The sequence below is a fragment of the Panthera pardus genome, unplaced genomic scaffold (genome assembly GCF_024362965.1).
Source record: "Panthera pardus isolate Hobbes unplaced genomic scaffold, ASM2436296v1 HiC_scaffold_13, whole genome shotgun sequence".
Classification (NCBI taxonomy): Eukaryota; Metazoa; Chordata; class Mammalia; order Carnivora; family Felidae; genus Panthera; species Panthera pardus.
Window position 1 is genome coordinate 53,881,537 of NW_026526688.1, and position 26,170 is coordinate 53,907,706.

General features: G+C 35.1%; 1 protein-coding gene across 2 annotated transcripts in view; it reads left to right on the forward strand.

Moving 5' to 3' along the window:
• The window catches only part of GLRA3 (glycine receptor alpha 3), a 206,832-nt gene that overhangs the window by 54,740 nt on the left and 125,922 nt on the right, over nucleotides 1-26,170 (forward strand). For both annotated transcript variants that reach the window (XM_019440962.2, XM_019440963.2), the window contains exon 3: nucleotides 11,425-11,492. In XM_019440962.2, coding sequence (XP_019296507.1) covers nucleotides 11,425-11,492 — 68 coding nt within the window. The remainder of the gene's footprint in view (nucleotides 1-11,424; nucleotides 11,493-26,170) is intronic.

Genomic DNA, 26,170 nt, shown 5'->3' on the forward strand with positions numbered 1-26,170 from the left:
AATCTAATCTTTTCTCATCTATGTCCCACCCATACCCTTTACCCTTTTGTCTTTTTCCTTTAACTTAAGGAGGACTATTCGGATTTGTGGCATAAATGACTCTTTGATATTTTACACGGTGTCATTTGATGTTTATTTATTTATTTTGAGAGAGAGAGAGAGAGAAGGGCAGAGAGAGAGGAAGACAGAATAGCAAGCAGGTTCCATGCTGTCAGTGCAGAGCCTGATGAAGGGCTTGATCCCATGAACCATGAGATTATGACCTGAGCCTAAATCAAGAGTTGGATGCTTAACCAACTGAGTCACCTCGACGCCCTTTACATGGTGTTATTTGGAATGTGTAGGAAGATTTTAATTCTGTGACTGTATTTTGGTGTCTTCACAGTCGTCTTTATCCTAGACCATTCTCCTCAAATGTGAAGTCATGAAAGTTGTGTTACAGGTTGCTAGGCAGGTGCTATTTCATATGTTTAGCTGTTTGTTTTGTTTATGACCACAGTAAAAAACAGGTACCTGAACTTGGTAAAAATTCAATTGTCTGAAAATACTAGTGATGGAAAGCAGCACTTCCTTGCCTCAACGATCTTTGTTCACAGCTATTCATTCTTCTTTAAAGCAAACACTCCCAGGGTAAAATTGGTTACTTAGGTAAGTACCTGTTCTCATCTGTCCGATTGGTGTCCAGGCCTCTTACAAAGAAGGCAGTAGAAGATTCCTTTGCCCTAACTAGACTTCTAATTTAGTGCCTCAATTTGTATTCACCTTTTCCGTTTTTCTTTTCTGCCCAATGATTTCTCTTTTCTTCCTGCAGGAAAAATTATGTTTATTCATCTTGTTCACTCTATTCAAGCTGCTACTTATATGTGATCAAAATGCTCTGTAGTTCAGGAAAGATCGAGTTGATTTGAGTGCTGATACAGGTTTTGCCTGGTGTGTGTGTATGTGTGTGTGTGTCGTAAGGAGGTGGTTTTCTGTTATTTCTCTCACTAGAAAGGGAAATCTGGCAGAGGCATTCCTGCCCTGAACAGAATTGTGCTTTAGATGAGCATTGAGTGTCGACTAGGCTTTGGTCTGGGGTCCTCCGGGTGCCCAAACACAGACATCTTTAGTTTTAAAGTACTGTCAGGAACTCAGCTTTCTCCAATCATCTTTATTTTTTTTAACTTTTTGCAAAGATTTAGAAGTTGAATAAATTCTGGGGATCTAATGCACAGCATTGTGGTTACACTTAATACTGTATTATACACTGAAAAGTTGCCAAGTGGGCAGATCATCAATGTTCTCAACACAAAAAAAGAAATAGTAATTATGTGAGGTGATGGATCTGGAAGCTAAATGCTACAGTGGTAATTATATTGCGGTATATAAGTGTATCAAATCAACACAGTGTGCACCATGAGCAATGTTTTATGTCAATCATATCTCAGTAAAGCTGGAAAATAAAGCAATTGCAAAAAGTCAGCATTGATTCACAGAACAGTATTATTTCCAATCACCTTAATAAACTATGTTTGTAAAAAAAAAAAAAAAAGTTTTTCCATGCCTTCAAGAATTTCTTCGAGATAAACCCCAGGCCATTCCTGCTCCGCAGGACAGGAAGCCGGGAAGTTGTGTTTTTGTTTTTGTTTTTGTGTTTTTAGTTTATTTACTTATTTTTGAGGCAAGAGGCAGAGAGAGAGGGAGACAGAATCCCAAGCAGACTCTACACTGTCAGCGCAGAGCCAGACGCAGGGCTTGATCTTAGGAACCATAAAATCATTACCTGAGCTGAAGTGAAAGCAACAGTTGGATGCTTAACCGACTGAGCTACCCAGGTGCCCCTGGATGGGAAGCAGAGAATTTTTGAGATAGGTACCCATGGCCTGTCCCAGCAGACCCCTTTTAACTCCCCTCCTCTTTTCGTTCAGAGGATGACCCTAAGCTTTATGTCTCCCTAGGTAGCTCTCCCTTCTCCATGCCGTCCTAACCTGCATTTCTTTTAGACTTTCCTCTGTTTCATCCATCAACCATTTTCTTCTCCCTTCTGTATTTTATGTCATTAAACTGATTATGGCCTCCCTCTCATTCTTGGTGTGATAACATCATTTTATGTCTTCAGAGCAAAAGAAAACTGGGTTCAATTTTCCGTCTTGAAATAGAAGCATCCAGGAGTCATTTGAAGCTAGAAGCCAGTTTACCAGATGAAAAAGCAATTGAATAGCAAATGAATGTATATCCAAAGACAATAAACTATTATTTCAGTAGACCATTTTACCAGCTTTTTCTAGATTTTAGTTATTTCTTTTGACCCTATTGTTTAGACCCCAGTTGGTCTTTGATAACTCTTAAGTGTAATTTGGATCCAGGCAGAAAGTATTCTCTTAACAATCACTCAATTACATATTCCTCCTAAACATTTATTGCATATTTGTTGGGTTTTTTTGTTTTGTTCTATTGTTTTGTTCTATTTCCAACAATTACTTTCTTTATCTAGAAATAACATTGTTTGTCTTGACAATGTCTTTGTGGTTTCTGTCTTTTCATCTGTAATATTTCCCTATGTTAATCCCTTTCTCCCACATCACAAAACTCGTTTGCAAATAGTCTATTCTGCTCTAACACATTCTGTCCCCAGAATGGCATCTGTACCTAAAACTCATTTCCTTCCTGTTTTTTTTTTTTTTCAGGAAAAGTATTAGCATCTTCTTTATCCATTTTAACTATTTCTATTCATCCAGGAGTTATTGTTCTTGAATAAAATTCACAATAATTTTTTGAACAAGGTATAGTTTCTACTTGCATTGTTACATGATACAAGGTCATTTTGGCAAGAAAAGTGTCTTTAATAATAAATCTTCCTAAAACTATAAATGTTCACCTGAAATGCTCACAAATTTACATTGGTATGCTCTATATCTTATGTTATCTTTGGTTTTTAGTTTTTAATGTATTTTTCTGTAGTAATTTCTCCTTTTTTAAATTTTAAAACAATCCCAAATTAGCAGAAGATTTACAAATATCGCACAAAACTTTTTTTTTTCATGAACCACTTGAAAGTATGTTGTTGAACTGATGCCCCAATACTTGAGAATATCATACAAACAAGAACATTCATTCTCTTAGACAACCACAATCTAACCGTTGAAACAGAAAATTAACATGAATATATAGTTATTGTCTAATTCATGGACCCCATTCAAATTCTGTCAACTACCTGAGTATTGGCTTCATAGCAAAAAGATCCAGTTTAGAATCATGTCTTGTATTTAGTTGTCATTTCTCCTTGTTTTATTCGGTTTCAACCAGGACTTCATTCTTTTTATGACCCTTATGATCATGACATTTAAAAAATATATTATTATCTCTTTATTTAGCAGAATGTACCTCAGTTTGCATTAGTAATTTTCTTCATGCTTCAGTTTAGGTAATGCATTTTAATAAAAATATCACAGAAGTGTTACTTTGTTCTGAGTGCATTTTATCAGATGGTGGACCATGTTAATTTTTGCCATCACTGTTAATGTTCATTTTGACTAACTGATTAAGTTGGTATATTCCCGTATCTATCTATGTATCTATCTATCATCTATCTATCTATCTATCTATCTATCTATCTATCTATACTTATATACATATACAGAGGCATATACATACACACGTGTATATTCATGTATTTATTAATTTACATTTCCATTTTTACTTCTCTGTTGAAAACCATGATTTACATTGATCTCTGATGCATTGGTTTATTCTTATTTCTGAGTTTCCACATTTTAACTTCCTCTTCTGACAGTAAGAAATCTGGCTCCACACCAGCGCAGCTACCCCACTATAGGAACATCCTCCTCACTCTGGCTCCCACACCCTGGTGTGCTGCGAATCCCGTCTCCCAGATGTCCGTCTCATCCTATCTGTTTAGCCACCCTTCCCATGGCCATCCCAACATGGACGCCTATTTTGTGTTGCCTGATGGAATGGCTTTAAGACTGCATTTTCAGGAAGAAAATGGAGGGAAAGGGAACAGAAAGAAGAAACTGGATCCTATTTTTATGCCATTATTTTCAAACTTTTTTCAAGTATCTAACAAATGATTTAAAATCTGGATTTGAAGTCATCACATTTATTTCTATCAAGTAAAAAATAAAAGAATATCTTTCCTTGTGACCTGACTACATACATATGTGTGACATGTACCTACATATGTACATGCATATAGATGTAAATACAATTTTTTTTTGAGATTAGTCTTTCAATTGCATTCTGGGTCTTTAAAAAGGGTGAGGTTTTAATGCAACATTACATTAAAAATTTCTTGGAATCATTTTCATGAACACTTGGGCTGCTTTTTGTTTTTTCTTTGTTGGCTTGAGATTTACCTTGTGAACAATTTTTTCCCTGGTATGAACAGCAATAACATAATTGCCAAGGGTTTGCAATGTACTTTGCCATTTTGCCTTTATCCGTCTCTGAATTTGAAAGGCATATTCTATTTCTTTAAGGGACATCTAAAAGAAAACATGCTGCTGAAAACATCTGTAACTACTGTCGTTTGCTTTTTGGGCCAACGATGGCTAATGTAATGAACAATTTAAAGGCACAATTTGCCATATGGATGCTATCGCAATTATTTGCTCTGTTGCTAAACATAGCAGTGTATTAGATGGATTTAACAGCTTTTGCACTGGCACAGAAAAGTAGCAGATTGGCCAAGGACTGCTAAACAGGTGCTCTCTGTAATGGCAATAGAATATTTACAATCTTCTCTGAGCTTCATTCTCTACAAAGTTTTTGAATATACTTATCAATAGCTAAGGTAGAAAGATTACTCTAATCTGCTGCTCTGATCTGCCATAGACCAGAAGAAGCTTAAAGTATAGAATACAGTGCTTCATAAACATTATGGTACTGCATCCATTTCATTCTTTGTAGTCCATCGACACTGTCACTGCCTGGGTCAGGGCCATTCTATCTCCCATCTGGACTATAACAGTACATTCCTGTTTTCTCTGTCTCAAAGCTTTTGCCATCCATTCAGCTACTCCCTGTGTTGTGTTGGTTCACTACACAACCATGATGAAAAATCTGTAATGGCTACCTCATCTTCATAAAGTAAATTCCAAATACCTTCAGATCTCATCAAAGAGATTCTATGATGTAGCCCAAGACTACGCTTAAAAACAATGACTTTTATTTTCAAATTTGTTTATACTTTTAGTACAGTTTTTTCATTTTTTATTTTTTTAAAAATTAAAAAAAATTTTTTTTAATCTTTATTTATTTTTGAGAGAGTAAGAGACAAGAGTGAGAGCAGGGGACGAACAGAGAGGGAGACACAGAATCCAAAGTAGGCTCCAGGCTCCGAGCCGTCAGCACAGAGCCCGATGCAGGGCTCGAACCCACAAACCGTGAGATCGTGACCTGAGCTGAAGTCGGACACTTAACCGACTGAGCCACCCAGGCACCCCTTTTCATTTTTTAAAAAATAAAATTTTATAGGGGCTCCTGAGTGGCTCAGTGAGTTAAGCATCTGACTCTTGGTTTCAGCTCAGGTCATGATCTCATGGTTCGTGGAATAGAGCCCTGCGTCAGGCTCTGCACTGACGGGGCAGGGCCTGTTGGGATTCTCTCTCTTCCTCTCTCCCTGCCCCTCCCATGCTCTCTCTCTCTCTTTCTCTCAAAATAAATAAACTTTAAAATAAAATAAAATTATATATATGTATATGTATATAAATACACACATACACACAAATATTTCGAGTGTCTGCTCTATTTTTGAAATTTGGAATTAAGGTTTAGTGCTTAAATTCATTCACCGTTCTTCCTGCTGAAGAAGAGAATACACACATAAGTAGTCAAATGGGAACCACATAGCACTCATGTATGTTCTAATCATCAGGCAAAGAACACACCTTACAACCAGGGGAATAAACGCTAATGCGTAGACCTCAGACCACTGGGATTTACTTGACTACCACATGGAATTTAGACTTTGAAACCAGGCTGACTTTCTGCCTTGAGAAGGAGCTTTCTGAGTGTGATTGCAGTCACGTTGAAGAGGCCAGGGCTGAAATCTGTTTCATATAATATTGAACATCATGCTCTTAAATTGTAAGTGAAAAAAGCCTCAATTAGTCACTCCTCCTTTGACCACTGCTCTTCTGTGGGTGGAACCATGTTATTTTCCTTATTTCACTCATTGACGTTACTATGCGAGCCTCTGGTAAACTCGGGATGCGAGTGCCACATTTTAGGGAGAAAACAAAAACGTCAGAGGAATCCGCCTAGCACAGTACTTAATACTGAGGCTTTCAGAACGTTCCTGGAATCACTAGGGCCTGCCATAAAGCATAAGCGACACAGAAATGCAACTGAACGGATATCACTAACTTCAGGCCGCAGAAGCCCATGCTGAATGTTCACCTTTGTTCTATTTTTCACGGCTACTATCTAAAATTATACGGATAATAGTTAAATTTTTAGGATGAAGTTAAAAAATATAATAAAGGATGCCTCGCTTTCTATTCAATGCCCAAAGAGAAATTAAATAAAAGTCAAAAAAACAAAGACCCTGCCTCTTGCTAGATTAAAATAAGAATCACCACCACTGCCCCGCCCCCCACCGCTCGATGTTTTATTTATTCCAATTTCAGCCAAAGAGTTCACAGTCAGATGGAGCAGGCAGCCTTACAGTGACAGCTGTTCCCCCAACATGGATGTACTTCCATCAGCATTTTATTGAAAGATGAATTAACCCAATACCAATGCCCTGTGTTTTCCATCTTCCAAAGGCTGTGAGTCAACAGAGCCCAAGAGAATTTATTCCAGGCTAAACGATATTCCCCAGATTCATAGTACTGTTAACAGCAAAAGAAAATAATAGAGTTTCAGCATTCGTTAGAAAACACAGAATAACCTAGAAAATATGAAAGATTGTTTTTTTCAATATTCCAGATACTCTGTGTACATAGTTTAGAGTTCAATACCTTAGACTTACATAAGTCAAAAAAAAAAAAAAAAGATCTATCAGTTAATTGTGACTTCACGCTTCCCTTGAGATGGGATAAAATATTCATGAAGTAAAAGATTCGTGTTTTCTCCTCTCTCACATAGTGACATATAAGACACCCTTACCATCTTACAAATTTGTAAATATTAAAAATGACAAAGAATTATTAAAAAGAACTTCTCACTAATAGTCAAATAATTATAGCACCTCCAGGATTCAGGATTTTCATAGGGTTTTCCGCTTGTTTTTAATTTTTGGTTTTAATTTTATAGACAGAGTGTACAAACAGGAGAGAGGAGCAGAGAGAGAGAGGGTGGGGGGAAAGAATATCTTAAGCAGACTCCGGGGCTCAATCTTACGGCTCTGAGATCATGACTTGAGCTAAAACCAAGAATTGCTCGCTCAACCAACTAAGCCACTCAAGGCCCCAAAGTTTTCTTGTTCTTAAACATCCATCCTTCATACTGAAAACAATTTACCTTCTCTACCTGTTTAATTTTATGTTCTACACATCTTGATGCTCAATAGGCTTTGGTCTGTTTCTAACTGCACAGCATCTACTTGTTTTAGTAGTATTGGTGACCAAACTTAAAATAGGCAACTCTCTTATCAATATCAGTGGCCTTGCATTTTCAAGGCCTTGTTCTAAGTCCTGACACCCATCTCTCTATTTCTTCACCTCTAGAAAAATCTCGGTTCATTTTTAGCACTGCGATATAACGGGCACAGATGTTTTCTAGTCTGGAATTCCTGAGTGGTTCCCAGCATCACTGCACATCTGAATCATCTGGGGAGCTTTTAAAAATATCAATGCTCTGGTTGCATGCCATAGCATCCAGGTAAAATTCAGGTATCCATCTTTTTTAAAGATCCTCATATGATTCCAATGTGCATAGGATCCATTGGCTTATGGATTGTAGACGTCAGTTTTGAATAATTTTGTGGGTTTTTTTTCCTCTACTTTCTTCCAGCAGGACATATGGCTATCAGAAATTGAGTAGAAAAACAAAGATGAGAATTGTGCACCAGAAATCAAGAAAATGTGAACTGAAACCACAGATGATTTTAAACTATTCTGACTAATGAAACATTGTTTTGTTTTATTATTATTATTATTATTATTTTTAATATTGGTACAAAGAGACTCCTTTTTATCTTTACAAAGGATCAAGAATCAGAATGGCTTTGGAATTTTTAACAGCAATGCAAGAAAATAAAAATAAAAGAGAAATGTCTTTGAAATTCAGAAAAAAAATTTTTTTGAACCTAAAGTTTTCTACCAAATTTAGATGTTAAAAGGACATTTAGGGGTGCCTGGGTGGCTCAGTCAGTTGAACTTCCAACTTCAGCTCAGGTCATGATCTTGTGGTGCGTGGGTTCAAGCCCTGAGTTGGGCTCTGTGCTGACAGCTCAGAACCTGAAGCCTGCTTCAGATTCTGTGTCTCCCTCTCTCTCTCTGCTCCTCCCCCACTCATGCTCTGTCTCTGTCTCTCTCAAAGATAAATAAACATTAAAAAATAGTAAATAAATAAATTAAAAGGACATTAAAAGAATTGTGAACAAGTGAATTCTCAAAAGCTTCACATCCTTATGCATCATTTCTCAAAAAATTCCTAAAGGATTTATTCTACTAAAATTAAGAAATAAGCCAAGTAAAAAGGAAAGTCAGGGACCACGAAAGGCAATCTGACAGAAGAGAGATGGAAGTAAACCCCAGTATAATGATTATGGGAAGTCATAAGATGGCTGCTATGCTCCAGAGCAAAAAGAAAAAAAAAAAAAATCTAATTTTGGAATATATCCAAAGGAAGATAAAGCTAATAAAATATCTGATGAGTCTGACACTGAGACATAATTCAGACATTTCAGAACTTCTGGATAGGTTAATGATACATATGGAAGAAACTATGTGAAATACATAAAGAGTTTATCAACCTCAAGAAAGTGTTTACTGGGAAAGAAAAGTAATCATAATTTATTGCATGGCTTGGTTGGAAATAATATTTACCTTGTCATAATGTAAAAAGTGAATACTAATCTAACAACAATGGCAGTGTAACCATATCTGTGTACTAGGAGGATAAAAAAAGAGGTTTATGTTAATGGAGGTGGTGATAATGGCTTGAAAGAAAGCTAAATAAATCCTCCTCTGCTGTGGGTATCAGAACATATGCTTAAAATGGGAGCATCTAAAAGTAGCAAAATAAGTTCATTATTTAGAGAAAATTAGGTAAATCCCCAAAGAATCTATTATATAAGTTGGAGTGATTATCTCTAGCGAAGGGGACATAGAGGTATAGGGCAAAGGGCAGGCATCTTAGCTAAGGCTTATATATTAGTTTTTGTGTGTGGCATTATCTGACTAATAGGTAGAATTTAACTCCGAGTTATTTTAACCCTTACCACACAATATTTCAGTGTTGCTGATTTATATATCTATCAGCCTAATAATAAAGTCTGTAGCTAGATAATGGAATCCTTGGGATGTAATGTTATGTGAAGGTCATGGTACAACTTGATATGATGGGAAAAAATGACTCCTAGAATCAGACTAGTGGTTCCAATTTTAACTATGCTATTCATTAGCACCTTATGTATCGTCTCTGAACTTTAATTCCTTTTTTGATAAGTGGTGTAATATTACCCATTTGCAGTGTTATATGGATTAAGTGGTATCTATGAATCAGCACAACACATGTTTAGTACATGAAGTACTAAACAATTTATGAGATCTTATTCCTCCTGCCCTGCTAGATGATAATCTCGTTGTGTTTTCTGCAATTTGGTGTACACAATTTGTAAATATTTAGTAAATTAATGAATAAGTGGATCTCATAAAAACAAAAATTATTGGTTTTTATGATGAATGCTAAACGCACTTACAGGGGACTTCTGGAAAGGCAGAATGATGTTTTCTGTAAATTCACTCCTCCAAAAAAAAAAGCAATAAAAGTACTGAAAAAACTGTCAAAGTTAACCTTCGGGAGCTCTGAAAAGCTTGTAACACACTGAGGAATGTGTATTCAAGTAAAACTAATAGGTTTCTCTAAAAACAGGGCATGTAAATATGGCTCCCCTCCTGAGCTCCTGGTAGCCTTGAAAACCAGCAGCCTCTCAACCATAGAAGCTTACAATCCAGAGCCTAGCAGGTATCAAAGTCCATCCCTAGAGCTATGTTATTTTTATCTGGCCTGCTCCCTAGAAAAGTACCACTCAGATGGCTTATCATTATTTGGCTTTGACTGGGAACTCCCTCAGTGGGAAAATCCTATCCCAGGGCATTTATTAAAAAGGATCACAAAAGTGATCACAAAAGGGGCACCTGGGTGGCTCAGTCCTTTAAGCTGATGATTCTTGATTTTGGCTGAGGTAGTGATCTCAGGGTCCTGATCTCAGGGTCCTGATCTCAGGGTCCTTAGAGCTGAATTCTCTCTCTGCTCCTCCCCTGCCCCTGCCCTTGTTCCCTCCTTGTTCCCTCCCCTGCATGCTCTCTTGCACATGCGCTCTCAAAAGAAAGAAAGAAAAAGAAAGAAAGAAAAAGAAAGAAAGGAAAAGAAAGAAAGAAAGAAAGAAAGAAAGAAAGAAAAGAAAATGATCATAAGAAACTGTTTTAACACTGCAGCTGCCTAACACTGTGTGATACAGAATCCTCAGTGGCTGCACACTGTGGGGAAATACAGACTATTAGTCCAGGAAAGTCACTAAACAACAAACAACAATAATAAACACCAGTAACAACAACTGGGCTTTGCAAATGGGAGGTCTGGTTTCCAGGGTTGCCACATTGCATGATTTAATGTATCCAATTTTTAACAACAACAACAAAAATATGTAGCATGAAAAGAAACAGAAAAATAGGGCCCGTACATGGGAGGAAAAAATCAATAGGAACAGCCTAAAGGAGCTCCAATGTTGGACTTACCAAATCAGACATTTACAAAGCCATCAGAGATATCAAGACCAAATGAGATTGAAGACTTATATAATGGCCAGCCTCAGTGTTCAAAGGAGACTATGAATTTGCGATTTTCTTTTTTTTTTTTTTCAACGTTTTTTATTTATTTTTGGGACAGAGAGAGACAGAGCATGAACGGGGGAGGGGCAGAGAGAGAGGGAGACACAGAATCGGAAACAGGCTCCAGGCTCCGAGCCATCAGCCCAGAGCCTGACGCGGGGCTCGAACTCACAGACCGCGAGATCGTGACCTGGCTGAAGTCGGACGCTTAACCGACTGCGCCACCCAGGCGCCCTGAATTTGCGATTTTCAATTCAGATTATTTCACAGAGTGATTGCCTTCAATTTTATGCATCTGTGTGTACACAGATATAAAATATATATGTTCCTTTTTAAAAAAAAACCTGATAATGAAAAGCATGGAATTATTTAAAAATATTTTAGATAAGTATCTAAATAGTCTTTATGTTTTAATCTCTTTCAGGCCCTCCTGTTAATGTCACATGCAACATATTCATAAACAGCTTTGGCTCTATCGCTGAGACGACAATGGTAGGCATGTTTACTTTGTAACAAGTTTCACACTGGAGTATTTTGTAATTACATTAATGGCGCATTTTCTGCTAGTGTTATGTAATTTAAAGCCAAAACTGATGTAATGATATTTAAAAACATAAAATTAATGGTATAACTAAACTGTAATCAACTACAGGCAATAACGTTTCATTTAGAGATGGTATAGTAGAGAAAACGTAAATAAAAACAAGAATGTTTTTTCCCATTTTGGTAATTAAATATTAAATCTCAAATTAAAACTAAAATTTTACCATATAAACCATTTCTTTTCAATACTCTTTATAAACCAGACATAAACATAGAAGTAAATAATTTCATGTTCAATTATTCTGTGTACTTAGAATGTGTTTATAATATTATTTTGAGTCTTTATTTGGTTACTTTTCCAAATGAATATAGTATTTGCTCAAACATTATAAACGTTTTGTGAATTGTGGTATCTGCCTTAATTTATTGAAACACTTTGAACAGAGACTTCTGTTGAGAGCTATGTAGTTGAGAACATTTTATATAATGAAGTTATTAAAGCCAAAACAATTATCATTACAGACCAAATTTATTCTGATTTGAATGTTATAACTTTCTCTAACGATCATGTTGTATCTCTACCTTACCCTGTTGTATCTCTACCTTACCCTGAAGCTTTTATTGTGCATTTTAGCAAAACTAAAATGCAGAGACAGACTTATGAGCCACTCATATCTGAAAATTGTCTAGCAGGCAAATTTTTTTTTTAATTGAAACTATGTATGGTGGTTTTTAAATTACCCAGAATTATAATCCATTCCTAAATTTAGCAAGTATAATTTGCATTAATTTTCAAAGTTGATGTTAGCTAAAATAGGATGTAAAATACTTAAAAATTTATTAGCTTCCAAAACCATTATTAAGTAAGTAGAGAACTATGTTCATTTTACGTATCTCAGAATGACTTGATAGCAAATTCTCTAAGAATAAATAATCTAATATGTGAATTATTACGGGTGGATATACAGGTGTGTGTGTGTGTGTGTGTGTGTGTGCGCATAGAGGATCTATCTCAACAGGAAGAGACTTTACTTAGGCATCTTTTTTTCCCCTCATGTATGCAATATTTAGTCATTTAGTGGCATCTCTGTGGTTTTATCAAACTCAATATAATATAATTACAATAAAAGCATCAGTGAAGAAGAACTTAACTCACTTATTTGGGCATTATATAGAATTATCTTCACTACCGTATACAAATTCACATGAATGTATGTGTGTGGAAACACAGAGAAAATGAGTATAATTTGCTTGCATAAGCACAGTGTGGTTCTGGTGCAATTCTGACTCTAAAATGACTATGATCCTGTTTTAAGCTTTGACATATTATGGGTTTTCATTGAATATTTTGTCCTGATTTATATCCTGCATTTGTACTACTGGAGAGAAAAATTTTCCTCTACCCTTCAAGAATCTTTTGACTGGTTTAGGAATTAAGTCAACATGAGACAATTAACAGGAGAAAATCAAATATAATAACATACATATGAAGAATTCGCATGAACATAAGGGATTTCAAAGATAGTCAGGCAAAATGAGGTATATATGTCATCCTAAACTAAGGCGAAGGTGGTAGGAGTCTGGGACTTCAAAGGAAGGACAGCAATTCACAGGAAGGTGAAAAAGAGTAAATGTTTGGTAAACAAGTGTTTGCTGGGCCACTCAGAAACAATGGGACATTGAGAGGACTTTAATCCAATAGGCGTTGCTAGGGCTCCTACCTATCTACCAGACCTAGTTCATATTATAACTATAGTTATCTATGGTGCTAGCTCCCTTCCTGGAACAGGTCCTCTGTCTAAATCCTTTTAGGCAGTTGGCAAAAAGAAAAACTTCCTGAGTCCTCTGGGGTTTTTTCAAACTTTTTTTTTTTTTTTTTTTTTAATTTACTTGGGGGTGGGGAACAGGGGCAGAGTGAGGAAGAGAGATAATCCCAAGCAGACACCATACTGTCAGCACAGAGCCTGATGCAGGGGTCGATCCCACGAAGTGTGAGACCATGACCTGAGCTGAGATCAAGAGCTGGGTGCTTAACTGACTGAATCACCCAGGCTCTCCGTTGAGTCTTCTGTTTCTTAAAAATAATCAACCTAAAATAATCCATGTGCCGAAGAGACACATTTTGGGGGGAAAATTTTTTTCCTCTACAGTACATTCTTAGTCCAAATCATATTTAAAGATGAAGGAATCTCTACTGGCTTTTTTCTGCTTAGACTTTCCAAATTGTATTTCTAGCCCTGGCAACCTTTCCTTTTAATCGCTGCTATACATACTGTACAATCTCGAAAGCCTAAAAATATGTTTATACTTTCTCTTCTGCAAGATTGCTTCCACAAAATACTTTCAGCAGCAATAGTTGGAAAGACTTACAGCCTTACTTGTCTTTGTGGGATGGAGGAAGAGACTTGGAAAAAAGAAGACATGGCCAGATTTCCTTCTCATTAAACCTGAAATATTGTCAGGTTCCTGAAGGTCTTTGCTTTTTATAGCATAATTCATCAGCCCGCCATAAATGGTTATAGCACACAATCTACAGGGTGACGACACCAGCTAAATTTCTCATCTTTAATAATTTTAGACTTCCTTTATAAAATAATATTACATAAAAACTTGCAGAATATTATACATACACTCCCACAGTGACTCTTACTCGGTTTTATTTCCCTTCTGTAACATAGAAATCCTTTCAATTCCCACATATTCCATCATAATGTATTTTTTAAAAATAATTTAATGTTGATTTTTGAGAGAGAAACAGAGAGACAAAGCGTGAGCAGGAGAGGGGTAGTGAGAGAAAGAGACACAGAATCTGAAGCAGACTCCAAGCCCACAAACCATGAGATCATGACCTGAGCCGAAGTTGGATGCTCAACCAGCTGAGCCACCCAGGCGCCCCATCGTAATGTATTTTTTGAAATCATTTTTAGCATCTATCCCTTTCCTCTTCTGGGTCACAAGTAGCATCAATAAGGATTAATCAAACATCTCAGAGATTAATTATTATAAAATTTACTGTGTCCTCTTTGATATCTCTCTTTTTAGTCTTCTAAACTTTTAAACAGGTGATACTATTTCTATTCATGTAATCAGATTCAATATTTGTAAAATTTTTAATGGCATCAGATGGAAGAGCTGCAACATGGTGTCCATATACATAAGAATGAATAAAATTAAAACTTACTATATTTAATATCTTACGATTCATAAAATATTTTCTTACCACTTAATTAAGTTGATGTATTTTATTCATATTTTCTACATCAAAGCTCTGCAAGTAAACTTGGTCCCATTATTTTATTTGCTGTGATGTTGTTTAAATTAATTTATTTTTATGGAAGCATTTATGTATTTTTAAAATATTTACATTCCTTATACTGATGTAGTTTACTTTTGGTTTTACAATACAAATAGCCTAATTCAACTAAGAAGATGTATTAAAATTGAGAAGATTGAATTTCAAATGACCTGCAATCATTAATAAATATCTTTGCATCTGAGATCTCATATCTAAAATAAAGCTAAATAATTCTCCCAATCTGTATATCTCTGCTTAACAAAGACATTAACTGTCTTCAATGTCTATTTACAGTCAAGATATATTAAGCTCCCTCTGCTGGTGTAGTTTCTCACAATTGTATCTCTCCACATTTAAAATTCACCCTTAGTCCCATTTGAGGTAATTATTTGATTCTTGAGAAAATAGCTCTAGTAGATATTCTACATATTTACCAATTTTTTGAAAATGAAGTTAATTTACAATTTTAACATATTTTGCGTCTTCTTCTTGTACCAAATCTGGTTTTTTTTCAAATATTTATGCGAATTTTTCCAAGAGCATAAGCTCAAATTTATTTTTACCCATGAAACTCCTCCTTTCCCAGTATAGATTTGTCTAATTAACTTAATGTAGTTCCAACTATTCTCACTTGAGTACAATTTTATTATTCTTGGCATATAGTCATCAACTTTTTTTCTGTAGATATTGTGGAAATTTGAAACTCCTTTACCTCTCTCACATTTGGGTCATGTGTCATATATTATGAGATTCTCTAAGGGTGTGTTCAGCCTCCATCAGTCCAAGTTCACATTTTTCTTAAGCAGGCAATGATTGAACAACTATTGGAAACCACAGTTCTTAAAAACATTAAATTAAAGAGAAAGTTGGTTTACCATCATTACAGTCATTCTTTTTCCCCTTTTGTAACATGGCTTGGTAAGGGAGGTACGTCTGTCCTGCCTTCTAAACTTGGGGTGACAAAAGTTGCTCACGATTGTTTTCATTGCTTCTCTGAGGGGAGGCTTAAGATCTCCACATTGATTTGAATCCTAAGTAAAACATAAACTCTTGCAAACCTGTGATGAGTTCTGGATAAGGCTTATATGCCAGGCTGAAAGCATTTGTAAGTTGGGCCTTAAAAAAAAATCATAGATGAATGTAGTAATTTGGGTGTGTATATATAGCAGTGTCTCAAACTGAATATATTGGCTTAACCTATCTTCAGAAAAACAGATGGCTCTCCATCTTGTTACACATATGTTCTCAGAGAGTTAGAAAACTGCTCGGCTATGTGCCTTAAGTCAATATTTACTCATTGAACCATTACTTTTCACTAGTGCTGATAGAATAAATTATTTTTACAAAATAAAAACAAAAAAATTAGCTATTTTGGTATAAAAGTTTTTCAGGTGTTTGTATACAAAGACATATGGCGGCGTTGGGTGAGAGTATCTGAGGGTCTGCCGTAATCTCACCGAATTGCCAAATAGCACATTTTCTCAATTTTTCACAGAAATGATGGCTTTATATAATCATACATTTGTACACGCTACGTTGAATCATCAATTAGAATTTCCAAAGAAGTCTAAGCCAGTATGGCATAAAAAAAATTATAGTAGCCATTTATAGATTCTTTTTATTTTATTTTAGTTTAGTTTAGTTTAGCTTAGTTTAGTTTAGTTTAGTTTAGTTTTTTAAAAGTAGGCTCCATTCCCCGTGTGACACATCTGAGCTGAGATCAAGAGTCATACACTTCACTGACTAGTCACCCAGGGGCCCCTCCATTTACAGATTCTTTTTTTTTTTCCATTTACAGATTCTTAATGGAAAATCCTACATGTCCTTTTTTTCTAAGTGTATTTTTTATCAAATAAAGTTTTTTATCAAACAAAGTTATTACCTATACAAATTTTTGCATAGGTGATATAAATAACACTCATTTTTCTATCATCTTAAGAAATTAAACATTAAAAAGAACTGAAGCTGACCATGTACTCTTTCCCCAAACACTGCTTCCCTGCCTTTCCAAAAGAGGCTTTGCTTCTGAATTTAATATGAAGACATAAAATTCCATTCTATATTATGAAAATGTGAACAAAATGGCCATACTATAGTATCCACATAGAATTTGATTTTTTTGTTCAAATTCATGTTTTTTAAGATAAGCCTTAGACTATTTCATTCATTTTTATTTCAAGAAGTATTCTATATTGCATTTATTCATTCTACATTTGCTGGATATTTTGACTGTTTTTAATGTTTTTACTACTACAAAAACTCTGCATTGAAAATTGTTGCACATTATCTTCTAAGAGGCATAGGCAAAATATTCCACAGGGTATATACCCAGGGGTGGAATTATTTGGCACAAGGTTAGATACTCAGAAGTGAAATTGCTTGGCTCAAATATTACTGTATTGCTCTCTAATGTGGCCATTCTGTCTTAAAGACCTACAATTAATTTTATGAGATTTTCTCATGTTTTATATCATTCACAGATAGTATTTACCTACTTTGGACATAATTGCCATTATTACGTACTGCCTTGATTAATAGTGTGGTTACGCATTTTACTGGAATGTCATTCATTCATTCATTCATTCATTCATTTTTGCCATTCTGGTGTCCTTTGTGCAAAATGCCTCTTTATGTCTTCTACATTTATGGTCGTTTGTTTTTATAATGTATACACCAACATACACCACACACACACACACACACAAACACACATATTATTCTGAAGATGAATGCTCTGTTATGTGCATTTTAAATACCAATTCTGCTTTTGTTTAGTGTGTTCATGATGTTTTATGATGTATAAATTATTTTTATTTTAATTTATAAACTTTAACATTGTTTAACTCACTGGTTTGTGCTTCTTTGTCTAAAGAAATCCTTCTCTCACCCAAGTTCATAAAGACATTTTCTTATATTTTCTCCTCCTGAAAGCATTTTGCTTTTCCTATTAAGGTTTTAGTGCACCTGGAATTTTGCGTAGTTGTTTATATGTGTACGATGTGCAGTAGGTATTTATTTTTATTTATTTCACAATTGAATAATTACTTCTAATAGTTTGCAATTGTACCTCTGTCATATCTATCCCTAGATGGAATAAGTCTGTTTCAAAATTTGTAATTTTGTGCCAATGCTGAATTTATCTATGCCTGCATCAATATTATAGTCTTATTTATTATAGCTTTAAATTAGGCTTGATATTTAATAGGACAACTTCTCAAACATACTTTATTCTTTTTCAAAGTATTCTTAACTCTTCTTAGAAGTTTGCTTTTTCATGTAAATTTTAGAATCACCTTGTCAAGTTCCACAAATTAAACTGGAATCTATGAATGAATGTTGAGAAAGTTGTCATCTTAAAATACTGAATCTTTCCATCTATGAATATAATGTATCTCTCTTTTACTTAAATATTATTTAATATTATTTAACAAAGATAGAACTTCTCATAAATTTTTTACATATCTTATAATTTTAATAATTACTCCTTATTTTTATTTTACTTTGCAACACTTTAGCTGTGTTTTCTAATTCTTTATTGCTGGTACATAACAATATGATTGTTGTTTACATTGGTTTAATATGCTTTCATTTTAGCCCTAAAATGTTACAGTTCCTTCATGCAATCATTTTATCTAGGAATAATATGTTGATTTGTTCCTTTTCATCTTTATATGCTTGACTTCTTTTACTTGTCTTGCTGTTTTAGCAAAAATAGTGTTGAGTGAAACTTATTTTATACCTGGTTTTAAAAGGGATATTTCTAATATTTGCAGAATAAATGTGATGCTTGCTTGAGTTTGATATCCTTTACCAGAATTAGTTCCCTCTTTCTGTAGAACACAGAAATCATTAAAACAGAACAACCCCCAAAACAGTAAGTCTTCTAATCCGTGAACTAGGGTATCAGTTTATTTGTCTTCTTCAGTTATTCTTAGCTACATTTTTTGGAGCTTGTCATATATTTTGTTTATTCTGAAGTATTGATGTATGGTAATAAATTTTACATTAAAATTTCTCAAATAATTTTTTATTCTAGAGTAGTTTCATATCTATAAAAAAGTTACATAGTGTGGAGTTCCCCCATACCTCCTTCCCAGTGTCCTCTGCTATTAACATCTGGCATTAATATGATACATTTGGCACAACTAACGGACAAGCATTTGATAAATTATTATTAACTGAAGTCTGTATATTTTTTAGTATTTCCTTATTACTTCTTTTTTTTTTATTTTAATGTTTATTTATTTTTGAGACAGAGAGAGACAGAGCATGAATGGGAGAGGGTCAGAGAGAGAGGGAGACACAGAATCCGAAGCAGGTTCCAGGCTCTGAGCCGTCAGCACAGAGCCCGACGCGGGGCTCGAACTCACGGACCGTGAGATCATGACCTGAGCCGAAGTCGGATGCCCAACCGACTGAGCCACCCAGGCGCCCCTCCTTATTACTTCTAATGTCTTTTTTCTGTCCCTAGACCTATCCAGGATACTATGTTAAGTTTAGGTGTCCTGTCTCCTCTCCTTATACTTTCCGTATATTTTATGGTCTTAACAGTTTTGAGTGCTGGTCAGGTACTTTGTAGAATGTCTCTCAGCTGACATTTTTCTTATGACTAGGCTGGAACCATGAGGTTTGGAAGGAAAACCACAGAGGTAAAGTGCCATTATCCTCACTTTATATCAAGGGTGTGTGCTGTCACTTTGTATACTATGTATTCTCATTAGCAGTGACTTGTCAGACTTTGCCACTGTAAAGTTAACTCCTTTTTTCACCTTCTCCATACAATATTCTTTGGAAAGCAGCACACAGACCATACTTAAGGATAAGGAAGAATTACTTTCCATCCCCTTGAGGGAATCATATTATTTGGCATTCTTCTATATAAGACATTTATCTATTCTTCCCCATTTATTTATTTGTCCAATGATTTATTTATACTAGTATGAATTCATGGATATTTGTTTTATACTTTAGGTTATAAGTCAAGAGTACATTAGCTACGTTTTTGTTCAAGTCATTACAGTTTTGGTCATTCAGTTGACTCCTGTATCCTTTTCACATATTTCCATCATTTTGTTTTTTATGTGCACTTTCTTGCATCCTGCTACTACAAGATGTTCCAGACTCATCTTGTATCTTCCCTGCTACAACCCTAGAGTCAACAATTTCTCCATGGATCCCTGGCTATTTTTATTGGAGAACGGTATTAGAAACCCAGATCTGGTTACTAGGTATGGTTATTGCTACAGAAGTGTCATTATTTCTAGGCCCTCTAAGCAGACAGAGCTTGGAAATGTGTGTATGTATGTGTGTGCAAATGTTATAATTTAGACTGTATTTTCCAGTTGTTTCTATAAATATACAAACAGACAATTATATCTTAGAATGTTGATGAATATCCTAAGAACTTGATAACTTAGGTAGTTTTGGTACTACTTTGCCACTTTCTTTGTATTGTCTATGAATATGCCCATGCAAATGGTTAAGACATTTGTACACCTTTCTGTTCTTTATGCTTTAAATCTCTCTTCCTCTTCTTCCCTCTCTCCTTCTCCTCCTCTTTCCCTCCTTTTCCCTCCTACATTATTGCACTGGTTCACAAGTCCTGTACAATGATAAATAAAATGGATGGAGAATGACCACCTTTGTCTTTTCTCTGATATCAGAGAGAAATCATGCAATATTTTTGCAATTAAAAATGGTATTAACTGCAGATTTCTCCTAAACGTTCTTTATCAGACTGAAGAGTTTTCCTTCCATTACTTATACACTGAGTTGTTTTTTTTTAATCATGAGTAGGCATTCAATTTCATTCAGTGCTATCAGCATTCATTGAAATGATTGACTTTTCTCCTTCATTCTGTTAGTAATATGGCTTATATTAAAATCAATCAAATATATATTGATTTTCAAGTAGAAAATCATCTTTGCAGCTCTGGGATAACTCCCCTATGACCATAATTGATTAGTCTTTTTATATATTGCTGGTTTAATTTATGATATTTGGTTTAGGATTTTTGCTGCTGTGTTCATTTTGGATATTGAACTGTAATTATCTTTTCTTATATTGTCAAGAGCTGTGTGTGGTATCAGTTTTATGCTAGTTTCAAAAAATTAGGAAATATTCATTCTTCCCCTACTCTGTAAAATAGTTTGTGTAGCACTGTCATTTCTTCCATAAGCATTTGGTAAAATTTACTAGTAATGCCATCCATGTTAGTCATTTTGCTTGGGGGAAAGATTACATTTACAGATTCTACTCTTGAACAGATAGAGGACTATTCCCTTTTTCTACATTTTGCAAAAGTTGTTTTTAAGAAATTTGTCCATTTCTTTAAGAATTTCAAATTATTGACATAAACTTATTTATAATACAATATCATTTCATCTGAGGTATCTTTTTAATGTCTTCACTTTCATTACTTTTAATAATAATTTTGTTTTAGCTCCCTTTTTCTGAATTAGCTTACATATGGATTTACTTTTGTCTGCTAGGAATTTTTGCTGCTTTCTGATCATTACTATGATTAACGTTAATCTTTTAAAGATAATAATAGTCAATTTTTATCACTCCATTTGTTCTTTTTGTAAAATCTATTACACTGAATATTCTGTACCTCATTCTCTCCATCAGAGTTTCTATCTCTTTATATTTCTGTGCTGCACATTCCTTATATTTAAGAATTGTCACTGGTAAATAAATTATTGGAAATCCATAAAAATCCCAAATAAGCTATAATTTCATACCAATCCACTTTATATTTCTTCATAGCAAGTAACTCAATGACTTACATAAGGCAATTCATTCACACACTACGATGATGATGTTTTTCTTACACCACTTTATTTGGCTTTTAGGATAGCATTTAACTCTATGTACTGATTTGACAAATAGACTTCATTGACATCCTATTATTTTATTCAGTTTAGTTTTTTTTTTAATTTTTTAACGTTTATTCATTTTTGAGAGACAGAGAGATACGGAGTGTGAGTGCACAAGGTGCAGAAAGAAAGAGAGACACAGAATTCGAAGCAGGCTCCAGGCTCTAAGCTGTCAGTCAGCACAGAGCCCAACATGGGGCTGGAACCCATGATCACTGAGATCATGACCTGAGCCAAAGTCTGATGCTTAATCGACTGAGGCACGCAGGCGCCCCTTATTCAATTTAGTTTTAAGTACTCTTTATCTTTTTAATATTTCATTTAAATCCATAGACATTTACTTAGAATTTTTTAAAAAATTAATGTTTATTTATTTTTGAAGGAGAGAGACATAGAACATCAGTGGGGGAGGGGCAAAGAGAAAAGGAGACACAGAATCCAATGCAGGTTCAGGCTCCGAGCTGTCAGCACAGAGCCTGACATGGGGCTTGAACCCATGAACCGTAAGATCATGACCTGAACCGAAGTTGGATGCTTAACCGACTGAGCCACCCAGGTGCCCCTAGAGTTTTTTGATTATGGGCTCCACAGAGCAGCAATCCACTCTGCAATATTCATTATTATATCATTAACAACTAGAATAATTCTTAGCACAAAGTAACTCTTAATTATATATTATTGAATATCTGTATACATGTATTCTGGCCAACAAAGAGTCTTTTTTCCAAAAAGAAAACTTCAATACTGTATCCTTGTAAGAGTGTATAACTGTTTATTACTTGTATTGCTTCCCAAAATGGTCTCATTTTTCATTTCTGAGTCCTTGTCACTGTTTTAATTTTTTTTTTAGTGTTTTATTTTATTTTTTGAGAGAGTACAAGTGGGAGACGGACACAGAGAGTGGGGCAGTGGCTCTGAAGAGGGCTCTGTGCTGACAGCAGTGAGCCTGATGTGGGGCTTGAAGTTACAAACCATGAGATCATGATCTGAGCCAATGTTGGACACTCAACCGACTGAGCCACCCAGGTACCCCCTGGTCACTATTTTAAATTGGTGCTACAGTCTCTTAAATATGAGCCAAGTAACTAATTGTGCAATCAAATTACTGTTTGCTAACATTGCTCAAATGAACATGGCTTTTTTATTAAAAAATTTCCTTATAATTTTATCTTTCCTCAAAAAGTATTTGCTTTTTCAGCTGTATTGCTACAGATAAGTTCATTAAAACACTAAACTTTTGTTGGGGCGCCTGGGTGGCTCAGTCGGTTGAGCGTCCGACTTCGGCTCAGGTCATGATCTCACGGTCTGTGAGTTCGAGCTCCGCGTCGGGCTCTGTGCTGACAGCTCAGAGTCTGGAGCCTGCTTCGGATTCTGTGTCTCCCTCTCTCTCTTCCCCTCCCCTGCTCATGCTCTGTCTCTCTCTGTCTCAAAAATAAATAAATAAATAAATAAATAAATAAATAAATAAATAAATAAAACATTAAAATTTTGTACGTAGACTTCGCTATGATAAGAAATTAGAACTCTTATTTTATAGTGCTTATGACAATCAAAGAATAATGCTTAAAAGTCTAAACTATTAAGATGTGATTGTTTCCGGTATCAACTAAGTTTAACCATAACTTTTTTATGACAATTGGAAGGAAATGTGTGTAATTTGAAGGAAAGTCTATTTTTTTTCTATCTTTTTATGAACTTTTCCAAAAATGAGTCATTGGTCCTTAGTATCTATTGTCAATGGCTTAAGTTCTTGTAAAGTTTCACTTTATGAGTCTCATGTAGTGTTCAATGACTATTCCTGTATAATTCATATTTCTAGATTTAATAATGTTAATGTAGCATATGACTAGATGGACCCTATTTCATTTCCTTTTAGAAAAGCCTGAACACATCCTGCTATCCATTTAACATTAAGCTTATGTCTGTTAACATCTTATCCTCACCATCTTATTTTTCTTACTTTGAGTAATGGGTAAAGCCTAACCAAATATAGCAATGGCATTGGTCTGAAAGATTTTTAATTTCAAGCATGAGTAACCAGTGAGTGGCAGCATGAATGTGTTCTGAATATCATTATAAGCATGAATTAGAAATAGGGTATATTTATGGGAAAGGTCGCAGAAAGATAAGTATGCATGAAGGTTACACATCCTGGCAAACCCGTCAGAAATACAAATAAATCTCTGCCTGGTGTAGTCATCCACAAGACCGTCCTTATGTTCATGTATCTCAAAAAGAGACTGTCTATCCTATTCTCACAGGTAAAGTTTCTTATCAAGAATATCACAAAGAATACAATTGCTTAATTGTGCTGTGATGTTATTAAAACAAACATGATCTTTAAAAGCATATTTCCAGTGCTCCAGGAGAAAAGTGCCAAAGAGAAACTCATAACAGAAAGAAAGCTTTACGTGGAGAAGGGAGTTGTCAAGCACATAGTTCTGCAATTTCTCTACTTTATTGGACCACATATTTTTGTAGAATTCCTGTTGTGCTGGCTAAGCAGGCTGAAAACTTAATTGTGTTTTGTTGATGCATTTGAAATATTTGGATTAAGACAAAATGAGGAAGATTATAGGGGTATATGTAGTGTCACTTAACTCTCTTCTCTGCCTACTAAAGCTAATTTATAATGGAAAGTTACTATTATCTGCATGTAGTCCTCTCCAGAGGAAGATGTTGTATAGAATTCACTGCTACCAGATCAATTAAGCACTTGTTGGCCACCTAACATGGCATAGAAATGATCTGAATCTCATGAACAATTCATAGCAGTGGTATTCATCTTCAAGGTATTTGTTATCATGCAACCTTTTTCTAAGAGAATTTGATTTTTCTAAAAGAATGCACTCCAAAATGTCATTTCAACTTCTATAAAGATAAAATGGGCAGCAAGAGAGGGAATTGTGTTCTCTAAGATGATTGGCACTAGTCATAATTTGTTACTTAGTCATGAATTTAGCATGTCAATTAATGTTAAGTACTTGGCAATCAATTTAAATTGCAAATACCTCTTCAGCTGTGATTTTGAATCTCTGACAGATGAATGAGTTAAAGTTAGCACTGACACTCTCTAGACCAGTTAGACGACACGTTTCCATTGCTGTGATGAAACTAGCAGCCTATCTACAAATAAGACAACTATGCTTCACATGGACTCAAACGAGCCAGATGACAGGGACCTGAGGCTGGGCCACAAGTACCCTGTCAAATAGTAATAGATGCAGGCAAATAGTTAAGCAGTTCATGTTCAGAGAATTGGTTGGAAAGTTCCTACTTAACTAACCCTACTTAACAACGATGTGCACGTGTGTGTGTGTGTGTGTGTGTGTGTGTGTGTGTGTGTGTGTGAAATGAGTTTTAGTACTTCAGGATTTGGTTTTAAAAGTATAAGGAAAATAATTTTGTTCTCAATCTCATCAAGAAGGCTCAATAACAAACTGTTCTATGAGAGAGCATGAAGATACATAGATTTATTATGAGCACATATGTATTACTATGGTATGCACCATCTTTTAAAAATTCTCCTTAGTAGTTTCTTGGAATGTGGCCAACACCCTATAGAGACTAGCTAAAGCATAAGATGAATAATCCTTTCATAAAGTTATATTAAGAGGTTTAATTAACACAAATGAGCTTATAACATATATCAACATTGAGTAGATAAACTGTATATATTCACAGATGAGTCCTGGGCAACCTTCCTCTGTGATACCCATTTAATTTATCTGTAGATGATATCGAAGTCTTATTTTTCCTCTTAGGGGAAATTTGGGAGTGCTTTCTTCTCCATTAAGTCTTCCAGCTCTACTGGGACTCTTCTTCCTACAGATTTTTAGAATTACCGAAGAATTCCTCTCTGCTTTTCCCTATCTGAACTCTTATCTCCCTCTTGGAGGGAGCCAAGATGGCAGAACAGCATGAACTCTCATCTCCCTCTCTCCCACTTGGACTTGCCTCCATCCCTTAGACAATGATTAGGCAGTGATGTTTCACTTACAGACTTCCAGGAAGTCTCTGGCCTGGTGCATGAGTCTCCCCCAGAGGTAGTTAGAGAACAGCTGATCCCTCTCTGAGCTAATGGGATGAAATTTAACCCCCTTCTTTGGTGGAAGTCATTTTGTTTCATTTAGGTTGTTCTTGCACTGATTTTCTCTTTTCTAAAACCATTGTTTATCCATATCAGGTCTCCCTGTAGTTTCTGCTCACTCAGTCTTTTGATGATCATTTAATTTTTAATGTACCCTGTATTATATGCATGTTAAGTACACATACTAAGAAATAGTCAGTAAAATGGTTAAAAATTCTAAGTATATTTTACTATCATATTTTAACTTGCTGTAAAGATAATTGCCATTCCTCACCCATGTGCTATAAAATTAAATATGATTAATCAAAATTTGACAGCAGATCCAAAAAGAAACGAATAAGCTCAGCTTCACTGTTTCCTTAG